The sequence below is a fragment of the Papio anubis genome, chromosome X (genome assembly GCF_008728515.1).
Source record: "Papio anubis isolate 15944 chromosome X, Panubis1.0, whole genome shotgun sequence".
Classification (NCBI taxonomy): domain Eukaryota; kingdom Metazoa; phylum Chordata; class Mammalia; order Primates; family Cercopithecidae; genus Papio; species Papio anubis.
Window position 1 is genome coordinate 130,706,323 of NC_044996.1, and position 21,244 is coordinate 130,727,566.

Below are 21,244 nucleotides of genomic sequence, written 5' to 3' on the forward strand. Positions count from 1 at the left end.
ACAACTTAAAGAGATGAGTAAAAAAAGAGTATTCGCTAGGCACTGCAAAAAGTCATTACTGAAAAGAAACATTAAAAAATAAATAGGTTTACCAATTCTCTATCCCAACACAAATTTATCACTCAAGTCTCCAATGTGAAGTTACAATCTGATATTCTCTAAAGCAGTCTTGATATTTTTAGATATGTAATAAGGACATAAATTGATAACTCTCTTTTAAAAATTAATTTTTTAATTGACAAAAATTATATTTATGGTATACAACATGATATTTATATATTGTGGAACAGCTAAATCAAGCTAACTGACATGCATTACTTCACATACTTAGCTTTGTACTGAGAACACTTAAAATCTACACTCTTAGCAATTTTCAAGTATACAATACATTGTATTAACTATAGTCTCCATGTTGTACAATGTATCTCTGGAACTTATTCCTTCTGTCTGACTGAAATTTTGTTTCCTTTGACTTACATCTCTTGAATCTCCTGCCTCAACCCTCACCCTCCAGCCCCTGGTTAACAGCCATTCTATTCACTACTTGCATGAGTTCAACGTTAAAAATCTAAAAGATTCGCATTTATGTGAGATCATGTGGTATTTGTCTCTCTGGGATTGGCTTATTTCACTTAACATGTCCTCCAAGTTCACCCAAACTGTTACAAATGATAGGCTTTCCTTCTTTTTAAAAGACTGAATAGTATTCCACTGTGTGTGTGTGTGTGTATATATATATATATATATATTACATTTTCTTTTTCTTCCTTTTTTTTTTCCATACTTTCAGTTCTAGGGTACATGTGCACAACGTGCAGGTTTGTTACATATGTATCCATGTGCTATGTTGGTGTGCTGCACCCATCAACTCATCATTTACATTAGGTATATCTCCTAATGCTATCCCTCCCGCTCCCCCAACCCCATGCCAGGCCCCGGTGTGTGATGTTCCCCACCCTGTGTCCAAGTGATCTCATTGTTCAGTTCCCACCTATGAGTGAGAACATGCGGTGTTTGGTTTTCTGTCCTTGCGACAGTTTGCTCAGAATGATGGTTTCCAGCTTCATCCATGTCCCTAAAAAGGACATGAACTCATCCTTTTTTATGGCTGCATATATACCACATTGTCTTTATCCATTCATCTCATAACCTCTTAAAATCTTTTCCTCTTATTCTGATGATGACAACTTTAAAAAGGTTGATCTTGAGAATGTTAATGATGGAGCAGAATTTAAGCAAATCCAAGTGTCTCTGTTTATTTATCTATCTTTTAAAGGCTTCCTCACTTGGAAATAATAATAACTCATTAGTTATGAGCACTAATCTGTGATCACCTGCCAGATGCTAGCCTAAAAGAGCCAGGTATTGCAGATGCAAAGATGAGTGGAGCCTGAGCTAGTCCCTTGAGTGGTTCATAGTCTAGACACACAGGCAAACTCTCCAGTATTATAGTTACATTTTAAATGTCATTTTCCTTTCAAGAAAGAGTAATCAATAAGGACAATCCCTGTTATATGTTCCCTTTACCCTACAGGAGTTTTTTCCAGTTACTGCTTATCTTCCTGTCCTTGAAATTCTCTTTTTTGTTATCCACGATAATAAGGTTTCCTGGTTCTCCTACTTCTCTAACCACATCGTCTCCTTCAGCCTAACAAAATGAAGGCATTCCTCAAAGCTAACTGCTTAATTAAAAAAAAAACCACACACACAAGGACAAAATAAAGGTATTTTCAAGACCAAGAAAGTTTACTACCAACAGATCCCACCAGGAGAAATCTGAAGGTTATACTTTAGTTGAAACAACAATGACCCAGGATACAAGATCTGAAACTCAGGAAGAAAATAGTAGTAAATACATGGTAAGTAAACAAACACTGACACATAAAACAACAATAATAAATTGGGGGAGTAGTGAATTTCGGGAATCAGGTTGTGCTAAACAATGAACATATCTTACAGGGAATAGAAAAGAGGGAACACTCACTCTGAAGCTTAGATAATCTTGATGTTAATATTGCACAAGAAAAACACTAGAAAGGAAAATTATAGGCCAATTCAAGAATACAAATGTAAAATTCTTAAACTATTAGTAAACTGAATTTAGCAATTTATTTTTAAAATCTTATCAATGTAATCTACCATATTAACACAGTAAAGGAGAAATACCAAATGAAAATGTCATCAAATACAATAAATGTGTGCAACAGATGAAGAAACTGCATTTAGTAAAACGCAATAATCAATCATGATCGGAACTAAACTAAACAAACAAAAAACCCAAACTAGCAAACCAAAAGTGGAAGAAAATGTCTTCACTTTGATAAAGGGTATATACAAAGATCATACTTAATGGTGACATGTTCAGAGCTATCTTTCTATCATCAGGAATAAGGTAAGTAGGCTATTACCACTGGTTCTATTCAACAGTGTTCTAAAAGTTCCAGCCAATGTAATAAAGGAAAAGCATTGAAAGATTTAAGAATTGGAAAGTTAGAAAGAAAACGATCAATATTTCAAGGTGGTTATTATGTACATAAAAAATCCCAGGTAAATTATCAGAATTTATAAGAGTAAATTCAATATTAATGGAAAAAAATCATCTATATTTCTCATAAACCAGCAACCATCATTTAGAAAATATATATTAAGACATACCACTTAAATAACAACAACAAAAATAAAACACATACAGTATTTGGGAAGAAATATAACAAAAGATTGTGTTAACCACTATAAGGAAAATTATAAATCTTTCAATAAGGAAGACTTTAGCAGACACAAATATATACCAGGTTCTTGGATAAAAAGACTCAACCATGATAATGTCAACTTCCATGAAATTACATTCTGATTTAACATAATACCACTGAAATCCCAGCAAAAGTGGTTTTTGTTTTGTTTTGCAGAAATATGATAAGCTGATTCTAAAGTTTACATGGAAGAAATAAGGACCAAGAAGAGTTGGAAGGAGTAATTTTCACAGAAGCAGAAACCAAAGGTCCTATCATAAAGGTATGAAAAAAAAAAAAACCGCTCAATCTCACTGGTATTCAAAGACATTAAAACCACAATGAGATCTCCCAACACACCCATCAGATGGGCAATTATTAGTTTTTTTAACTTGCAGTGCCTACTGTTAGGGTGTAGAAAAGTAAGGATGCCCAAATACTGCTGGTTAAAATGAAAACTGGTACAATCACTTTGGGAAACAGTTCAGCATTACCTACTAAAGTTGAACAAGAAACAATGTGCTTATTCTACCACCTACCCATTTTACTGTTGGGAACAAACCCTAGAGCAGCAGTTCTCAAACATTTTGGTCTCAGGACACCTTTTACACTCTTACAAATAATTGCAGACCCTCCAAAAGCTTCTTTGTTGATATGGGTTATATTTATTGGTAGTTACTGTATTAGGTATGAAAATTGAGAAAAAGAATTAGACATGAGAACATAAAGTACACAGTCTATCAGCCATCAGAACAACGACATCATCATATGCCACCCAGTCTCTGGAAAATGCCACCATATGCTTGTGAGAGGATGAAGGTGAAAAAGGAAAATGGTAGTTTAGTATTATGAAAATAATTTTGACCTCTCAAACTCCTTGCAACGGCCTCAAGGAACCCCAGTTCTTGAACCAACTTTGAGAACCACTGCCCAAGAGAAATTCTTGCATGTGTGCACCAGACATGTATAAGGATGTTCATAGCTATACTGTACATGATACAAAAACCTAGAAACAACCCCAAACCCATTAATTGGTATATTCATCCTATGAACTACTAGACAGCCATAAAAAGTAATAAATTAGTCATATCTGACAATATAACTGAATTTTGAGCAACAGAAGTAAATCATGAAAAAATATATTCAGCTTTAATATAAAGTTCAAAAAGAGGCAAAACCTAATGAAGTATCGGTGATGAATATGTCATAGGCTGTAAAACTAATGAGAAGTAAGAGAATGAGTAACATCAAATGCAGAAAAAGTAACTGTTCCCTGAATAGCAGGCACGGGGATACACAGGAGGCTTCTAAAGTACTGGGAGGCTCTAGTTCTTTGGCTGAGTAGTGAGCACATGGGTATTTATTTTATCCATGTTTTATACGTTTTGTACATAAACAGAATTCCAAAACTCAAAATTAAAAAATAGTAAACCAAAACAAAACAAAAATGAAAAGACTAGAAAGTCACTTTTAATGGCAAAAACCACAATTACTTTTGCACCAACCTATTAACTTAATAGCCATAGAAGAAACCACAAAGGAATGGGTAATTTTGAATATGTTCAAAAACTGAAAAAAAGTAAAAGTGACACAAACAAGAAAAGCCCAGACCAATATTAAAAGTCATACTAATAAAAAAATGTTTAAACTACAAATGGATGTGAATGCATGAAAATAATTTACTCTTATTAGCAATCAAAAGCAAACTAAAACAACCATCAGTTAAGAAATAACAACACTAAATATGAGTAAGGGTGTGGTAAGACTAACACTCTCCTACAAGCTGGCAGGAATGAATATTGGTGCAACTTCCATGTAGGAAGTTTAGCACATATAATCAAAGGCCTGAAAAATATAAACACTCTCAAAACCAATAATTCAGTTTCTGAACATGAATCTTAAGGAAATAATCTGAACTACTGCACAAAAAAAAAAACTGTATTAAATGAAACTGGAAAGAATCTAAATGTCCACAAAGGGACTATCTAAGACAAAAGATAAGAAAACTATCTTTTATTTATAGAACCAAATATTGAATAGCTATACAATGTTGCTTACTTCATAAATAGAAATAAAATCATGTCAATAAAAATGTATTTTATAACACACAAAATTATATATAGAATAGTTTTTTTTTTTTTTTGAGATGGAGTCTTGCTCTGTTGCCCAGGCTAGAGTGCAGCGGTGCAATCTCCACTCACTGCAAGCTCCACCTCCTGGGTTCATGCCATTCTCCTGCCTCAGCCTCCCGAGTAGCTGGGACTACAGGTGCCCGCCACCATGCCTGGCTAATTTTTTTTTTTTTTTTTTTTTTTGTATTTTTAGTAGAGACGGGGTTTCACTGTGTTAGCCAGGATGGTGTCGATCTCCTGACCTCGTAATCCACCTGCCTCAGACTCCCAAAGTGCTGGGATTACAGGCGTGGGCCACCACGCCTAGCCCAGAATAGTCTTCTAACTTTGTTTTCTTAAATGTATAGAAAAAAGACTGTAGGCTGGGTGCAATGGCTCACGCCTGTAATCCCAACACTTCGGGAGGCCGAGGCAGGCGAATCACCTGAGGTCGGGAGTTCGAGACCAGCCTGACCAACATGGAGAAACCCCGTCTCTACTAAAAATACAAAATTAGCTGGGCATGGTGGCGCATGCCTGTAATCCCAGCTACTCAGGAGGCTGAGGCAGGAGAATTGCTTGAACCCGGGAGGCAGAGGCTGTGGTGAGCCGACATTGCGCCATTGCACTCCAGCCTGGGCAAGGAGTGAAATTCCGTCTCAAAAAAAAAAAAAAAAAAAAAAAAAAAAAGATAAAAGACCGTAAACAGTAAACAATGTATCCACTGTTATCACACCTATCTCTGAATGGTGAGTTTATGGGGGTTTCTCCAGATATTTTTGGTATGACCCAAATTAATTTAAATGAATTCATATACTTGTAAAGCTAGACAACAAACCTAATTACAAAACCCATAAACCTCTCAATGGCTCTCCATATTAACTAAAGTACAAACACATCACTTTGGTGCCCAAGGCTCTCTACACTATATTTCCACTGTATTTGGCCATGTGTGCTTACCCTCCTTAAGGTTATCAAAGTAGACTTCCTACTGCTTCCGAACATGCCCCATACCTTTTGACCTCAGTGCCTCAGTTCAGACTATTCAATCTGCCTGGATCACCTTCTCCACCTGGCTGCGTTCTACCATCTTCCGAAGTTCATGAGAAACACCACCTTTTTAATGAATGTTTTTCTAACTCTGTGCTAAACTAGTCACCCCATCCAGATGTTATTTCTCTCTTTGATTTCTACAGAAAATATTTTAGCACCATTACTCTTAATACAATTTACCTTAATTCTAATAGCTATCTTTGTTTTAATGCCTCTACTAGGTTGTAGTAGTTTGAGAAGGGGCTCTATCCTTCCTCTGCTCTTTCTCTAATACTGATACACTGCTTCCCAGAATTAGGCATATAATGAGTACTTAAGGAACTTAATAAATTATTGTCACAAGAGATTAGTCTCTTCTCTTGGGCATGAGAAAGAGGAAGAAAGAATGGGAAACGTTTCTCATTTGAGACTCAGCATGGAATTTCTCAGAAACAATAAGGAAACAAGTACCATAATTATGGGCTAATATTTTATTCTTTTTGCCAGCTAAAAATCTATACATAATGATAACTTAGTTTCTATGGACACAAAACTGTGCTTGGCATTCCTAAGAACCTACCTCCAAAAGCATTTCTGGAATACAGTTTGTGCTTGAAGTGACACACTTGCAGAAAATAAATATTTTCCTTTCATCGACTTTGCTTAAGTCTGCCTTAAGCCTCTTCTGGAACAAAATACTGTTAATGACAATAGAAACGGTGAAAGAAAAATAAGGAAAGTGGATGTTCTAAACACCTGAGTTAATTACTAAAAGCAAATTCTAAGGGGAAAACACAGGCAAACTAAAAAAACAACCAAAAAAAACCCCTTTTATTATCACTTTCCAATTCTACCTTTATCTGTTGCCATATTCCAGGAAACAACTGAAACCTTAAGGTAAGAAGGTCTTCAAAGGCTTCTATTTTCTTTTTCCATGCAAATCTTTAAAATTGGACTAATCTTCTTATGTACATATTTAAGTATTGCTATACCCATTCAGTAAGTATATATTGAGAACTGTCCTGGGCATACAGAGGTGAGTAAGACACACAAGGCCTCTGCTCTAAATGTCTATAGGCTGCTACAGAACCCATGTACATTCTACTGGAGAAAATGAAAAACATACAAACCAATGAACAAGATAATTACAGATTACGATAAGGGCTGTAAAGCAGAGAAAATAAACAACACAGGGAGACATTCAATAATCAGTGAAGGCCTCTCAGATACATTTAAACACTGAAGAGAAAAAAGGACCAAGCCATGAGCAATACCTGGGTAAAATCTTCCCAAGCAAAGACAAGTGGAAAGGTCCGAGATGGAAACAGCCTCACTCTGTTTAAGGAACACAAACAAGGCAGTGTGGCTAGCTGTGGTTTTTCAAACCGGGGGTCACATTTTAAATTGCGATGTTAAGTTTGTGGGTAATTGCATTTTTTAAAAGGAAGTCAAATAGAAAAAATACATCAGAGAGTCACATGTTTTCAGAAGTATTCTTTAATGAACTTTTGCTTCAGTTATGTGAGTGTGCACATGTTTGTACTGGGTTGCAACATATAACATGTATCTTACTTTGAACCGTGGTCAAATCTGCACTAAGCAAGCAGAGTAGTAACAGATGACGATAGGGGGTGGTGGGCTGGCAAGAGCCAGATCACACATGGCCTTGAATTACAGGCCACCATAAAGAATTGGGATTTTATTCTAAACGCAGTTGGAAAGGCACTGAAGGGTTTCAAGCTGGAGAGTGACATGATCTAATCCGACATCAGGGTATTGCCAAAAGATTACTGTAGTGAAAATCAGAAGATATTTACACTAGTCCTGGCCTAGCCAATAACATCAGGGATTTTGAGCAAATCTCTTAATCTCTCTAGACCTCACTTTCTTCATTTTAAAAACGAGAAGGTTGCCCCAAGATGACCTTTAAGATCTTGTTTATTGCCTAATTTCTGCCTGTATTCTGCTTCCTTCCTTCAGCATAAATAAATGACTATTGGGGTGTTACTAGCTCATTAGGTCTAATTCTGAGTTACTTCGTAAAATATTATAAACCATGTATTCACTGCTATAATAGTTACATTTCTGTAGACAGCAATTGAAGAATGATCTCTATTGGAACCAGCTATATTATTAGAAATAGGAACTCTGGGTGAAAAGTGAATCAAGTGCTTTTGCAACTCTCCGGAACAAAGTTTGGGGTGTGAAGAGAATTGGCAAGGAGGTATGAAAAGATTTACTGACAAGTATTTGAAACCGATTTCCAGATTTGTTCTGTCATCAACTGATGTATAATCTAGGATGGTTTAAAGTTGCAGGGAACCTCTGCTGAATACTAGCCAAGATGTAGAAGCTTCACTCCTTTCACAGTAACCAAAATGACAACTGAGGCAAAATATTCACAGAGAGTCTACTATATGTTAAGACATGCTAGACAGTTTGATATATGTTTTTTTAAAATTTAATCCTACTATATTATTTGCACTTCATAGATATGAAAACAAGGGCTCTGAATAGACAAGCTATTTAGTGGCAGGGTCAGGATTATAATCAATCTTAAGGCAGGCAACATATAAATCCTTATTTAATTCCATATTTACAATAAGTTATTCCATATGTTTTACAAAATTACTGTACAGGTATTAAATATTCAGTTAAGTACCTGACAACTCAAGTATCTGTGACATCTGGACACAGAATGTTCAACCAATAAATCAATTCTGGACTCATTGGTACTTTGCAAGATACAGTTTGGGATAAGAACTTGTTCCAGCATTGGAGGGCCTATTCTGTGGGTAGCATGCTGGGTTGTATGAAAGCGAGATCAAGCAAAATATCCAAGGAATTTGTATACCCGATTAAGTACACATCAATAGTATTATGGAAGTTTCCAGGTACATTTTCTCTAGTGTTGCTGGTGAAAGGCCAGCAGTGGAACCGTGGACTGGACAATGTCACCCGTCTTGTGGGCCTAACAAGTATCCTGCAAGTTCCATAAACACGAGGACATGCTAAAAACTTAACCGATTTCCAACTTACATTAATCCTTTAAAGGGAGCATGGGACACACCACTTGACCATTTGAAGCAGCGCACACGGCTTGTGATGGAGAGGAAAACCTTTGAGACGTGCCCAGCATCATTCTTGTGAGGGTTGAAAGGGTACCTAACACCTCCCACAAATACACTCACAAACACTCCAGCAAAGTTGGGGATGCTCACTGCACACCCGGAACAGAGTACCCACCTGTCACATACTCAGCTTCGAACCTCCGCCGGGTCTCAGAGATGAGCTTGGCTTTATTCTGGGCGTGATTCTGGATGGGAGACATGACCGGACCTTAGATACTACTTCCATCAACCCGCTTACCCTCAACCCAGCCCACCTGCACACGAGCGCTCGGTCCCCGGGCCTTAGAGGCGGCTTCCGGATCCGGGGGGCCAGCGGCGGTGCAATAGGCTCCTCACCTCGGCCATGATCACGGTCGTGGAAGTGATTGCAGTTGTCGCCGTCGCCCGTTCTATCGTCGCCAACCGAGTATCTCATCACCCGCCAGTCCCGCCCAGAGGTAGACAGAGAAGGGTGGGAGGGGAGGCGGTCGCGTGACACCGGAAGGCGGACAGAAGTGCTGCCGCACCGCCCAATCCAATGCGGACGCCTGGGTCTGGAGGCGGGACCAGGCCTTCAGCCTAGGTCCCATTCGTTTCTCGTCCGGCCTCGCCCCGCGACATCCCCCGCACTGCGGTCCCGCCCCCGCCAGCCGGGAGATCGCCGGCGCTTCCCCTGCGGAGCTCCGCCCTAGAGAGCTTGCCGGCTATTTGCTTTCACAACACTCCCAGGGCCCCGCCTCCTCAGCCTCCCTTGGCAACCTGGCTGGCTTCTAGGCTCCGCCTCCTCTGCGTTCGACGACGCAGCCTCCGTCCGGCCTCCCAGGATGCAGCGCGCTGGCGGGAGGTTTGGAGCCGATGGATACAGTATCCGCGTGGGGCATCCGGTATGTTGCCGCTGCGTTGAGGTAGGATGGGGCTGGCAAGTCTTCCCTTCCCGGGACTTTGCAGAGGGGACGATGGGGCTGCATTTCCTCCCCTTGTCCCCGCATTGCGGGAGAGAGGGAAGGAAGCGGGCATTCCGAGACCTGGGTCTGCCATTCCTTGGAATTATAATTGGATTTTAAGTGCTACATTCGGGGATTATTTCTCTTGAAGCTTTTTTTCATCCCTTCAGTATCCTTCCAACTTGGAGTGTGAGATGCTTAATGAGCAAAATTAAATCTTTATTTAATTACATATTTACAATAAGTTATTCCATATGTTTGACAAAATTACTGTACAAGTATTAAATATTCAGTTAAGTACCTGACAACTCAAGTATCTGTGACATCTGGACACAGAATGTTCAACCAATAAATCAATTCTGGACTCATTGGTACTTTGCAAGATACAGTTTGGGATAAGAACTTGTTCCAGCATTGGAGGGCCTATTCTGTGAGTAGCATGCTTAATGAGATGCTTAATGAGCAAAATATCTGTGAAATCTTTAATTGTTATATAAAGTTAAATGATAAAAGCGTCTTTCGGCTTATTAATTAAGGTAGTTGTTCTCAGCCCGGGGGCGGGGGGATGTGGGGGGCGGTTTTACCACCCAGGGGACCTTTGGCAACGTCTGGAGGCATTTTTAGTCTCCACTGCTGTGGGCCGGGGGCCAAAGAGATGCTTACTGGCTTCTAGTGGATAGAGACCAGGGACGCTGCCAAACATCCTGCGGTGTACATGAAAATTCACAACAGTTATCCAGGGCAAAATGTCAATAGTGTCAAGGTTGAGAAAGATTTCGAATTAAAGGGACTGGAACAAATTTTGTTCGTCAGTTAAAAACGATTGAAAGAAAATAGTTGCGCATACAATATTGCCTTTTGTAAAGTTGAAAGATACTGAAAACTACAAACAAGTTGAAAGAATAGTCCCCCATATTTCCATCAACCGTAGTCATCCATGACAGAATGGCATGTTAGCATCTTTTGTCCTAGACTTTTAAATATATTTACACTTTTTGGGAAAAAATGAACACATTATCTAAACGTTGTTTGACTACATCCTTAAAAGATATTTCAGATATAACTAAAGTCTTCTTCTACCTCTACTCACCTATCCTGGACGCTTACTTGTTCAGAATCAACAGTCATTCAGAATTTGGCATGAAATGTTTACAGTTTTACGTTTTCTATTTTGGATCATACTGCCTGGGTTTGAATCCTGGCTCTGTCACTTCTTATCTGCAAGCCTTGGAGAAGATCCTGAAACTCCATGCCTCAGTTTCTCCATCTATAAAATGGGATAGTAGCAGTGCCTGTGTCATAAGGATGTTGTGAGGAAGAAACGAGTTAATCCAAAGTGCTTAGAACAGTACCTGGCACTGTTTCTTCAGGAAAAAAAAAAATAGTACATGGCACTATTTCTTGAGAAAGCACTCAGGGAATGTAGCCATTGTAGGTAAATAGAACATATATAATGCTGTTTTATTTGTTTTAATTTACATAAATATACTGCAATGTACATTTGTCTGCAACTTAATTTTTAATTCATTTTATTTTTGAAATCTAACCATGATTTTATATATATATATGCATATACATATACATATAGATAGATAGATCGAATTCGTTCCTTTTAACTCTCGTATGATAGTCCATCTATACTCATTCCCCTATTGGTGTTCATTGAGGTTTGTACTTTTTTTATATTGCAAATATCAGCACAATGAGCATTCTAGAGCAATGTATTCATTCATATGTGGGATTATGTCTCTGGGTTTTTATCTACAAATGAAACTACTGGATATATGCATTTCAGTTGACTGCCAAATTACCTTCAGGGTCATCTCTCCCTTTTATTTAAGTACTCATGATTTTCTTCTAATTGTTAGCCCTTTTTCCAGTCTGATCTCACTCACATTTTTAACACTGTCACCAGGATCTTTATAACTCAAAAGTACAGTCCTGTGATTTCTGTTTTTGAAGTCTTTCAGTGGTTTATCATTACTTATATGAGAAATTTAGAAGTCCTTAATATGACATAAAAATCTTCTTTAATGTAATCTTCCCAAATTCTCTAGTTGATCGCCATTCTCCCACATTTACTCACATTTCAGGTATATTAGATAATGTTGAAAAAGGTGAGATCAATTCTGTGTAGGGCCCAATAAATAACTTACGTAGGGAGAAAAAAACTTTTAATAGTGGCCCTATTTTGTAGGAATGTTAATTTACTTTGGTTAACAATGTCATATGTCTTGGAAAAACAACATCTATCATTATTATCTTCATAAAATTATGTTCAGTATTTTTAGGTGCCATTTTAGTTGGGTGTCTTAATTCTACTTTTTTCCCAAGGATACTTTCGCTTGGTCACAATTGATATGGTTTCTTAGACTTTTTGGATCTCATCTGCTCTTCTAGGATAATCTGGAACCACACTGATAGTTTATTTGAAGAATTATCACATTTATAGGGCCAAAATGATTTATGAGCATTTAAAGAGAATGAACAACATGTTTATTAAGTGGGGGCGGGGGACAGTAAAGAATAGATGAGGATGATAATTTTATTGCCAGCCTACTATTGTTGTGTTAGCATATGCTTGTATATATTATCATTTTTCTAGTATACACACACATCTGTTTTAATTTTATATATAAAATAGATACAGTCAACTTTGATGTATGGTAATATAGAACAGGAAAAGCTCAAATTAATTATGTAGTATTTTATAAATAATCTGCTTTCTGGTCTCCACGCCCTGCCCTGCCACCCTGCCCTGCACCGCCATCCCTAGTTACTTCTTCTGTATCTTCTGCAACCACTGTTACAATGTTAATAAGTAAAAAGTCAAATAACCCATAGGCTAGAATAGTAAACCTGGCACCCTGATAATCAGGGTTTAAAATAGTGAGGGGTTGCTTATAATTGGACTAAGAACCTCTAAACTGAACATTAGTTTCATTTGTTTCCAGATATGTTTCTATTTTTTTAAAAATGCCAGTTATTTCATGGCCTGCAGGTTTTATGAACATATGCCAAAAACTTTAAAAATAGACATTGCAGCAGCAATACTTCATATCTACTCTCTTAGCAGTTACACCTCAATAAAGCTGGGAAAAAAGTTAAAATTCATTTTAGCAATGAATTAAATTTTAATGATTGAGTATTAATTAGATATGATAAACAGCAAACATTAAAAACAAACGAGATTGGAAACATGTTGCATTAGTATAAAATATAGTGGGTATGCACATATATGTAAATTCAATAAGTCTTGCAAAAACTTTTCACTCAATAGTCATTTATGTTTTTAGATCAGTTTAAGTTCATGAGAATAAGTTTGCTTTTTGCCTGGAGATCATATTGAAAGCAGGTTGAATTAGGATTATACAACAGAGTTTGGAATGCCATGCTAAGCTTCATAGCAATGGTTCGCAAGCTTTTTTTCGTTACACCATTCATATGTTCTATACACAGTGTTTAGCATCTATTTTTCCAGGTAGTAATTCAAGAATCACAGGTCTATTGAGAAAGGCAAGGGACATGCAAGCTTTTGGATTAGGGGGTGGACAGTGACAGGATCAAGTGTATGTTTTAGAACAATTAACTGATGTATTAAATAGCATAAATGAGTTGATGTTTTGGAGGGAAGAGAGATTAGATTAAGGAAGACTAAGAAGCTTTTACCTCAACCTGAGAGATCACAGCCTGAACTATAGTAGTGGCAACTGGAACAGAGAGTTGGAAGTTAGATGTTTCTAACTTAGGGAACTTGATGATGACATTTAAAGAACAAAATGTAAGGGGCCTAACTTTCCTAAATTCTGACCATTTTATAATCAGATTTTCCTTACTCCTATCACACTTAAGTTACTGGTAAGTGAACCAGAGCATTGTACTGATTAAACATTAGTTGTGATATTTAACATTAAAATAATAAAATTCACACAGAGGTGATTTTTGTTTGCTTTTGATATTAAGAAATCTGAAAAACTTTGACTAGGTAGTAAAAGATGATGAACTCTTAGAGCTTTACCTCAGAATGTGTAATTTTCATGCTTGTCCTTTCTAGAAATCTAGGAAACCTGACATGGGACGTTTGGTAAATACATTATTATTCATATATTTTGATGGAATATAACTAATACATTTATTTTCTCTAAACTATAGTGTCATAAGTAAAAGCCACACCTTTGATTTACCTACCCTATCTTCTTTACTGATGAAGCTGAAACTCCTTTGTGATGGCTGTTGTCCTAGATCTTTCTGTTAATTGCCTAACAACAAACCAGTAAGCCAATGACTTCTTTTTTCTTCTTTATTTACATGTTGTTATTGACACATTGTAATTGTGTATATCTAGAGAGTACAGTTTGATGTTTTGATACATACATATATTGTATAATGGTCAAGTCAGGGTATTTAGTGTATCCTTCCCTCATGAATGTATCCTTTCTTCCTGGTAAGAACATTCAAAAACCTCTAGTTATTTTGTAATAAGTAATAAATTACACCTTACTGTTAACTGTTTTTACCCTACTGTGCAATGGGACACTAGAACATATTCCTCCTATCTAATTGTAACTTTCTACCCTTTGAGCAACCCCTCCCCATCCTCCCATCCTCTCTCCTTTCCCCAGTCTCTGATAACCGGTATTCTACTCTCTGCCTCTATGATAGCAACTCTTTTTTTTTTTTTTTTTTTTTTTGAGACTGAGTCTGGCTCTGTCGCCCAGGCTGGAGTGCAGTGGCCGGATCTCGGCTCACTGCAAGCTCCGCCTCCCGGGTTTACGCCATTCTCCTGCCTCAGCCTCCGGAGTAGCTGGGACCACAGGCGCCCGCCACCTCGCCCGGCTAGTTTTTTGTATTTTTTAGTAGAGACGGGGTTTCACCGTGTTAGCCAGGATGGTCTCGATCTCCTGACCTTGTGATCCGCCCGTCTCAGCCTCCCAAAGTGCTGGGATTACAGGCTTGAGCCACCGCGCCTGGCTGATAGCAACTCTTTTTAAAAAAATTTTAGATTCCAGATATTAGTGAGATCATGCGGTATTTGTCTTTTTGTGACTGGCTTATTTCACTTAACATGATGTCTTCCAAGTCCATACATATTGTTACACATGACAGGATTTCATTTAATTTTGTGGCTGTATTAATAGTATTCCATACTATGCACCAAAAATTGGTATATACACCAAGTTTTTTAATCCATTGATTCGTTGTTGGACACGTGGGTAGATTCCATATTTTGGCTGTTGTAAATAGTGCTGAATAAACATGGGTGTGCAGACATCTCTTTGACATTGATTTCATTCCTTTGGATATAGACCCAGTAGTGGGATTCTGGATCATAGGGTAGTTCTATTTTTAGTTTTCTGAGGAACTTTCATACTGTCTTCCATAGTGGCTATACTAATTTACATTCCTATCAGCAGTGTGTAAGTGTTCCTTTTTCTCCACGTGCTTGCCAACCTTTGTTATCCTTTGTCTTTTTAGTAATAGCCATTCTAACTGGAATTAGATAGTATCTCATTGTGGTTTTTATTTGTGTCTCCCTCATGATTAGTGATATTGAGGATTTTTTTTTTTTTGTATACCTTTTGACCATTTGTGTGTCTTCTTTTGAGATATGTCTATTAAGTTATTTTGTCCATTTAAAAAATTGGGATATTCCTGTTCTTTATATATTCTGATATAAATCCCCTGTCAGATGTATAGTTTGCAAATGTTTTCTTACATTTTGTGGGTCGTCTCTTTACTTTTCTTTTTTGGCTGTGCAAAAGCTTTTCAGTTTGATGTAATCTCATTTGTCTCTTTTTGCTTTTGTTGACTGTGCTTTTGAGATCTTATTTAAAAAATCCTTGCCTAGCCCAATGTCATAAAGTGTTTCCCCTGTGTTTTGTTCTGGTAGTGTAATAATTTCAGGTTTACATGTAAGTCTTTAATCTATTTTGAGTTGATTTTTTATATGGTGAGAGATAGGAGTCTGGTCTCTGCATGTGGATATCCAGTTTTCCAGCACCACCATTTATTGAACAGACTGTCCTTTCCCCAATGTGTGGTTCTTGGCACCTTTGTCAAAAATTAGTTGGTTGTAGGTACATGAATTTATTTATGGCCTCTCCATTGTGTTCCATTGGTCCATGTGTCTGTTTTTATGTCAGTACCACGATGTTTCAGTTAATGTAGCTTTGTAGTATATTGTGAAGTCAGATAGTATGATGCTTTTAGGTTCGTTCGTTTTGCTCAGTATTGCTTTGGCTGTTAGGGGTCTTTTGTGGTCCCATATGAATTTCAGGCTTGTTTTTTCTATTTCTGTGAAGAATGTCATTGATATTTTGCTAGACATTGCACTAAGTCTATAGATTGCTTTGGGTAGTATGGCCATTGTAACAGTATTAATTCTACCAATCCATGAGCATGGGATCTTTCCATTAGTTTGTGTCATCTTAATTTTTTTATCAGTATGTTATAGTTTTCATTGTAGATATCGTTTTGACATTTTTGGTTAACTTCATTTCTAGTTATCTTTTTTTTTTTTTTGTAGCTTTTGTAAATGGAATTGTTTTCTTGATTTCTTTTTCAGATAGTTCGCTTATTAACATATAGAAATGCTGCTGATTTTTGTATCCTGTGACTTTACTGAATTTATTAGTTCTAACAGTTTTTTGGTGGAGTCTTTAGGGTTTTCTCTGTATAAGATTATGGCATCTGCAAACAAGGACAGTTTTTCATTCTCCTTTCGGATTTGGATGTCTTTTATTTCTTTCTCTTGCCTAATTGTTTTGGCTAGGATTTCTTGTATGCAGTATGTAGAAGACTGAATAAAGAGATCAACAACTTTTTTTTATACGTGTGTTCAATATTGAGGATATTCTTTTGTCTTTTATTTTACTGATTATTTCAAGTTGCCTTTCTTATAATGAGTTTGTTCGGAATAAGGGAATGCATGCCAGGGCAGAGTGGTAGTTAAAAAGTGTAGACTCCGGAGTCAGAAGGCCCCTTTTCCAAACTAGCACCATTGCTGATTACTATTAACTGTGGATTAGTGTTGTAACCTTGGAAAATTTTCTTATCTTCTTTAAAATAAGACTTTCTTGCTTAAAAGGTGGAATAATAAGAGTACTTATTTTAAGAGAATAGTTATTAGAATTAAATAATGCATGTATTGTACCTGCCATATAATAAGCTTGAATGATTGATAACTATTGTTTAATTCTTGTGTTCATTATAATAAATTGTGTTAATCCTCTATTTTTTTCCTAATTTGAATAAGAGTAGTGACTTCGTTGGGTCATACAAATGCATACAAATGCATTGCCTTTGTAAACTAAGATTTATTTGTATTAATCCTATGGAGATTTTTTAAAGCCTTGTTACAGCATCTCCTAATTTTATTCCTGGGGTTTCTTCTTTGTCTTAGAGCATGTATAGGCTCCTGTCTCTAGAAAGCAGAAGTCCAATTGCCTGGGCTGTGGGAGAAGTATAATTGAAAATCACCCGTATTTGGGGAGAGTGAGTTGCAAGACAAGTAAACCACTAATTGAATTGTCATTCTAAAGGGGCTAAGGCAGAGAGTGGGAAACCACATTAGAGTTGTTAGGTTTGAAACAGAGAAGTATAACCCTTAAGCAATTTTCTGAGCCAGAACAAATATCTGAAGTCACTTTTAATAGAGCATCTAAAGCTTTAAATATATGCTGTTAACACTTTCAGTTATCTTTTTTGATATGGTTATTTGTATTCTTAGCAAACTTTTTTAAAGGGTCTAGAGAAATAGTATTTAGGATTTTTTTGATAAGTATGATATTGTCAAAATAGTATAAAAAGCTTAAAATGTTTACTTAATAAAATGTACAGTTACCTATGTTGTAGTTGTCTAACAGAAATGTGTTTTCTTTTCAACTCTTCCTACTTCATGGCAGTTTTTCCTCATTTCTTTTTTAGGTTTGGAAACATCAACTGGAATCAATTTGCATTTGAAAATTAGATCAGCACAAAGACTTGATATTGTGGAATGACTAGCAAACAAGCAATGTCATCTAACAAACAAGAAAGGCTCTTGTGTTATAATGGGCAAGTCCTTGTTTTCCAGTTGTCTAAAGGAAATTTTGCAGATAAAGAGCCTACAAAAACACCCATATTACATGTCAGAAGAATGATATTTGACAGAGGAACAAAAGTATTTGTTCAGAAGTCCACTGGATTTTTTACCATAAAGGAAGAAAACTCTCATTTAAAAATCATGTGTTGCAACTGTGTGTCAGATTTCAGAACTGGAATTAACCTCCCTTACATTGTGATACAAAACAATAAAAAGAATAATGTTTTTGAATATTTTTTACTGATCCTTCACAGTACCAATAAATTTGAAATGCGTTTGAGTTTTAAACTAGGCTATGAGATGAAGGATGGCCTAAGGGTCCTTAATGGCCCTTTAATTTTATGGAAGCATGTCAAAACATTCTTCTTTATCTCTTCTCAAACTGGCAAAGTTGCTAGTGTGTCAGGTAACTTTTCCTCTATTCAGTGGGCAGGGGAGATTGAAAATTTAGGTATGGTTTTATTGGGACTAAAGGAATGTTGTTTATCTGAGGAAGAATGTACTCAAGAGCCTTCAAAATCAGATTATGCAGTTTGGAATACCAAATTTTGTGTATATTCTCTTGAAAGTCAAGAAGTATTAAGTGATACATACATTATTCCTCCTGCTTATAGCAGTGTGGTGACTTGTGTACATATTTGTGCAACTGAGATCATCAACCATCAGTTAAGAATATCTCTCATTGCCCTTACTCGAAGGAATCAGCTGATTTCATTTCAGAATGGAACTCCTAAAAGTGTGTGCCAGCTTCCGTTTGGAGATCCTTGTGCAGTTCAACTTATGGATTCAGGTGGAGGAAACCTCTTTTTCGTTGTATCCTTTATGTCCAATAATGCTTGTGCTGTATGGAAAGAGAACTTTCAGGTACTACACTTACTGTGACAATAATTCAGTTGGTGGTCTCAGACCTTTTAAACATGTCTGTACTTCATAGAGTTCATTCTGGAGTCTTATTATTTAAGTCAATTTTCAGTTCTGTACTTGAAGTAATGTATATTACATTGTTCTTTTTTCTTAAAGTTACCTGAATACAACCTGATGGTGTTTTTTTTTGTCTTGCCATTTTGAGTCATAAAGCCTTTGAGTTGTTTGGAAATGTGTAAATACGTATGTAACTATAATTATGTATTTACTTTCCTGTTAGTATAACTTTCTAATTTTTATTAATATAGTAGATGTGCATTTTCACTTACAATAAGATTATTAGTGATTTGACTAGATAGATAAGCCTTCCTGGAAAATTTGAATCAGTTTTTCATGTTTTTATTTTTTATTTTTTATGTATTTTTTTGAGACAGGGTCTCGCTTTGTCACCCAGGCTAGAGTACAGTGGCGTGATCTCGGCTCACTGCAGCCTCCGCCTCCCAGATTCAAGTGGTTCTCCTGCCTCAGCCTCCCTAGTAGCTGGGATTACAGGCATGTGCTACCACGCCCGGCTAATTTTTATATTTTTAGTAGAGATGGGGTTTCACCATGTTGGCCAGGCTGGTTTCAAACTCCTGGCTTCAAGTGATCCGCCCGTCTCGGCCTCCCAAAGTGCTGGGATTACAGGCATGAGCCACCATGCCAGGCCAACTTATTAAACATTGATACTTATCTGTTTAAATTTACTTGTCTCTGATTCATTTCTGAAAGTGAAATAGAGAAATTCCTAGAAATCTGGAGAGACAAATAATTGTTCTCCGGAGATAAGTGGTAAGCATTACTTTTTCTAAAAACTTGCTCAGAGATTTTATTATGTTATATTTTGAAATGCAGAACGGACCTTTGAGCAAGTATGCTCTTTTAAAGTAAGTTTGGAAATTGCTCTAAAATATTTATTGGTATTGAGTGTTAAATAACAGGTAAAAAGGCACAGAAAACCAATAGGAAATTAGAGTTTTGTAACTGAGTGTCTCCACCAATAATATTTCTCTGACTGTTTTTTTGGGTAATGTCGCATCCTTCTGGCTTAAAATGTATTCAGTTATGTGATTTGAAGTGTTTACGAATTAAGACAAATCATTACTAGTTAGAAATGCCTCTTCCAAAAGTAGTACACTATACAATTTTTAGTTTTTGTGCTACTTAGGAGAAAAAAGCAGATATTACCTTATTTTGTGTGCCCTGTCCATTTAATTAGAAGCTCAAGGAAAATTTTTATCATATTGTCACCTCTATATGGAATACTGTTAAATGTTTTAGAAAGTTTGAAATTCATTTTTAAATGTGAATCATTATTGTTTGTGTGGGGGGAGGAATGTCAAGTTGGAATTGTGATTCAGGCTTTGCCCTACCAAGTACTTTTATATTAATAGGGATTATTTTGAATCTGTGTAATACATATGTATCCTCTCTAATACGTAGAGAATGCAAAAGGAAAATAATTTGAAAGCTATCCTATTTTATTTTGAAAGCAATCTTTTAAAAGCACATTATACATTTATTTGAAAGTTATTTGGAATTGTCTTTTTCTATTTTCTTTTCCTTTAAAGAAATGGTAGGGGGAAAACATCTGGTATACCCTATAGTCTTTTACTGTGGTCAAGGTAATACAATAGAAAGAACACACTTAACCGGGGTTTGAATCCCAACTGAGCCACTTACTGGTGTTACCTTAAGGAATGTAATTCTTGTGAACTCATTTTCCTCCTTTATGAAATTTGGGATCATCCTGACTGAGAGGGGAGAATTAAGTCAAATGACATTGTAAAGTGTCTTGCACAGAGCTTGGCACACAGGAGGAACTTAGTAAGTAGCAGGTATTACTCTGTTATGTTACTGTTAGACAAAAGTCAGGGCTGTCCTCAGTTATTTGCACCTACTCAAGATCCCCTATTCACCTAGATAAGGAAAAAACAATTCCTTTATATGTCATTAATTGTAGTACTCACTCTCTTGAAGTGGGTTTCCTCCTTGGACCCTGTAAAGCTTTGCCACTAACATGTTACCCAAGGCAGGAGACTGCATCATTCCCTGTAGGTAGACCTGTAACTGCTGCTTCCCTGACCCGAAGTTGTGTTCTAGGGCACTCTCTCTACAATGGACCACTATCTTTTCCACACATTGCTTCCCTAAGTCCCTACTGACTTACCCCCTAAGTTGCTTCTTCAGGAATTCTGTACTTCTAACTTGCTCTCAAATGCCTTGTTTTAAAAGCTCTGGAATTCACCCTGATATCTACAAGTTAGTGCTTCAAAGTTGCCTCTAACCCTGCCACTTTGGGCATATTCAGGTCCTGCTTCTATCTTGGTAT

At 36.8% G+C, this 21,244-nt stretch overlaps 2 protein-coding genes across 5 annotated transcripts in view; one reads left to right on the top strand and one right to left on the bottom strand.

Moving 5' to 3' along the window:
• MOSPD2 (motile sperm domain containing 2) overlaps positions 1–9,485 on the bottom strand; it is a 49,350-nt gene extending 39,865 nt beyond the window's left edge. The window contains exons 1-2 of one of the 2 annotated variants that reach the window (XM_009197230.4): positions 9,340–9,484; positions 9,119–9,188 (exon numbers count right to left, since the gene is read on the bottom strand). In XM_009197230.4, coding sequence (XP_009195494.1) covers positions 9,119–9,188; positions 9,340–9,348 — 79 coding nt within the window. In that variant the 5' untranslated portion in view covers positions 9,349–9,484. Of the gene's footprint in view, positions 1–9,118; positions 9,189–9,339 lie in introns of both variants that reach the window. The other variant, XM_003917428.4, reaches the window with a different exon arrangement.
• A 137-nt stretch (positions 9,486–9,622) lies between these two features.
• Positions 9,623–21,244, top strand: part of FANCB (FA complementation group B) — a 30,379-nt gene continuing 18,757 nt past the window's right edge. Inside the window, exons 1-3 of one of the 3 annotated variants that reach the window (XM_009197227.4) lie at positions 9,623–9,887; positions 14,079–14,199; positions 17,853–18,873. In XM_009197227.4, coding sequence (XP_009195491.1) covers positions 17,923–18,873 — 951 coding nt within the window. In that variant the 5' untranslated portion in view covers positions 9,623–9,887; positions 14,079–14,199; positions 17,853–17,922. The other 2 variants (XM_009197228.4, XM_009197226.4) reach the window with 2 other exon arrangements.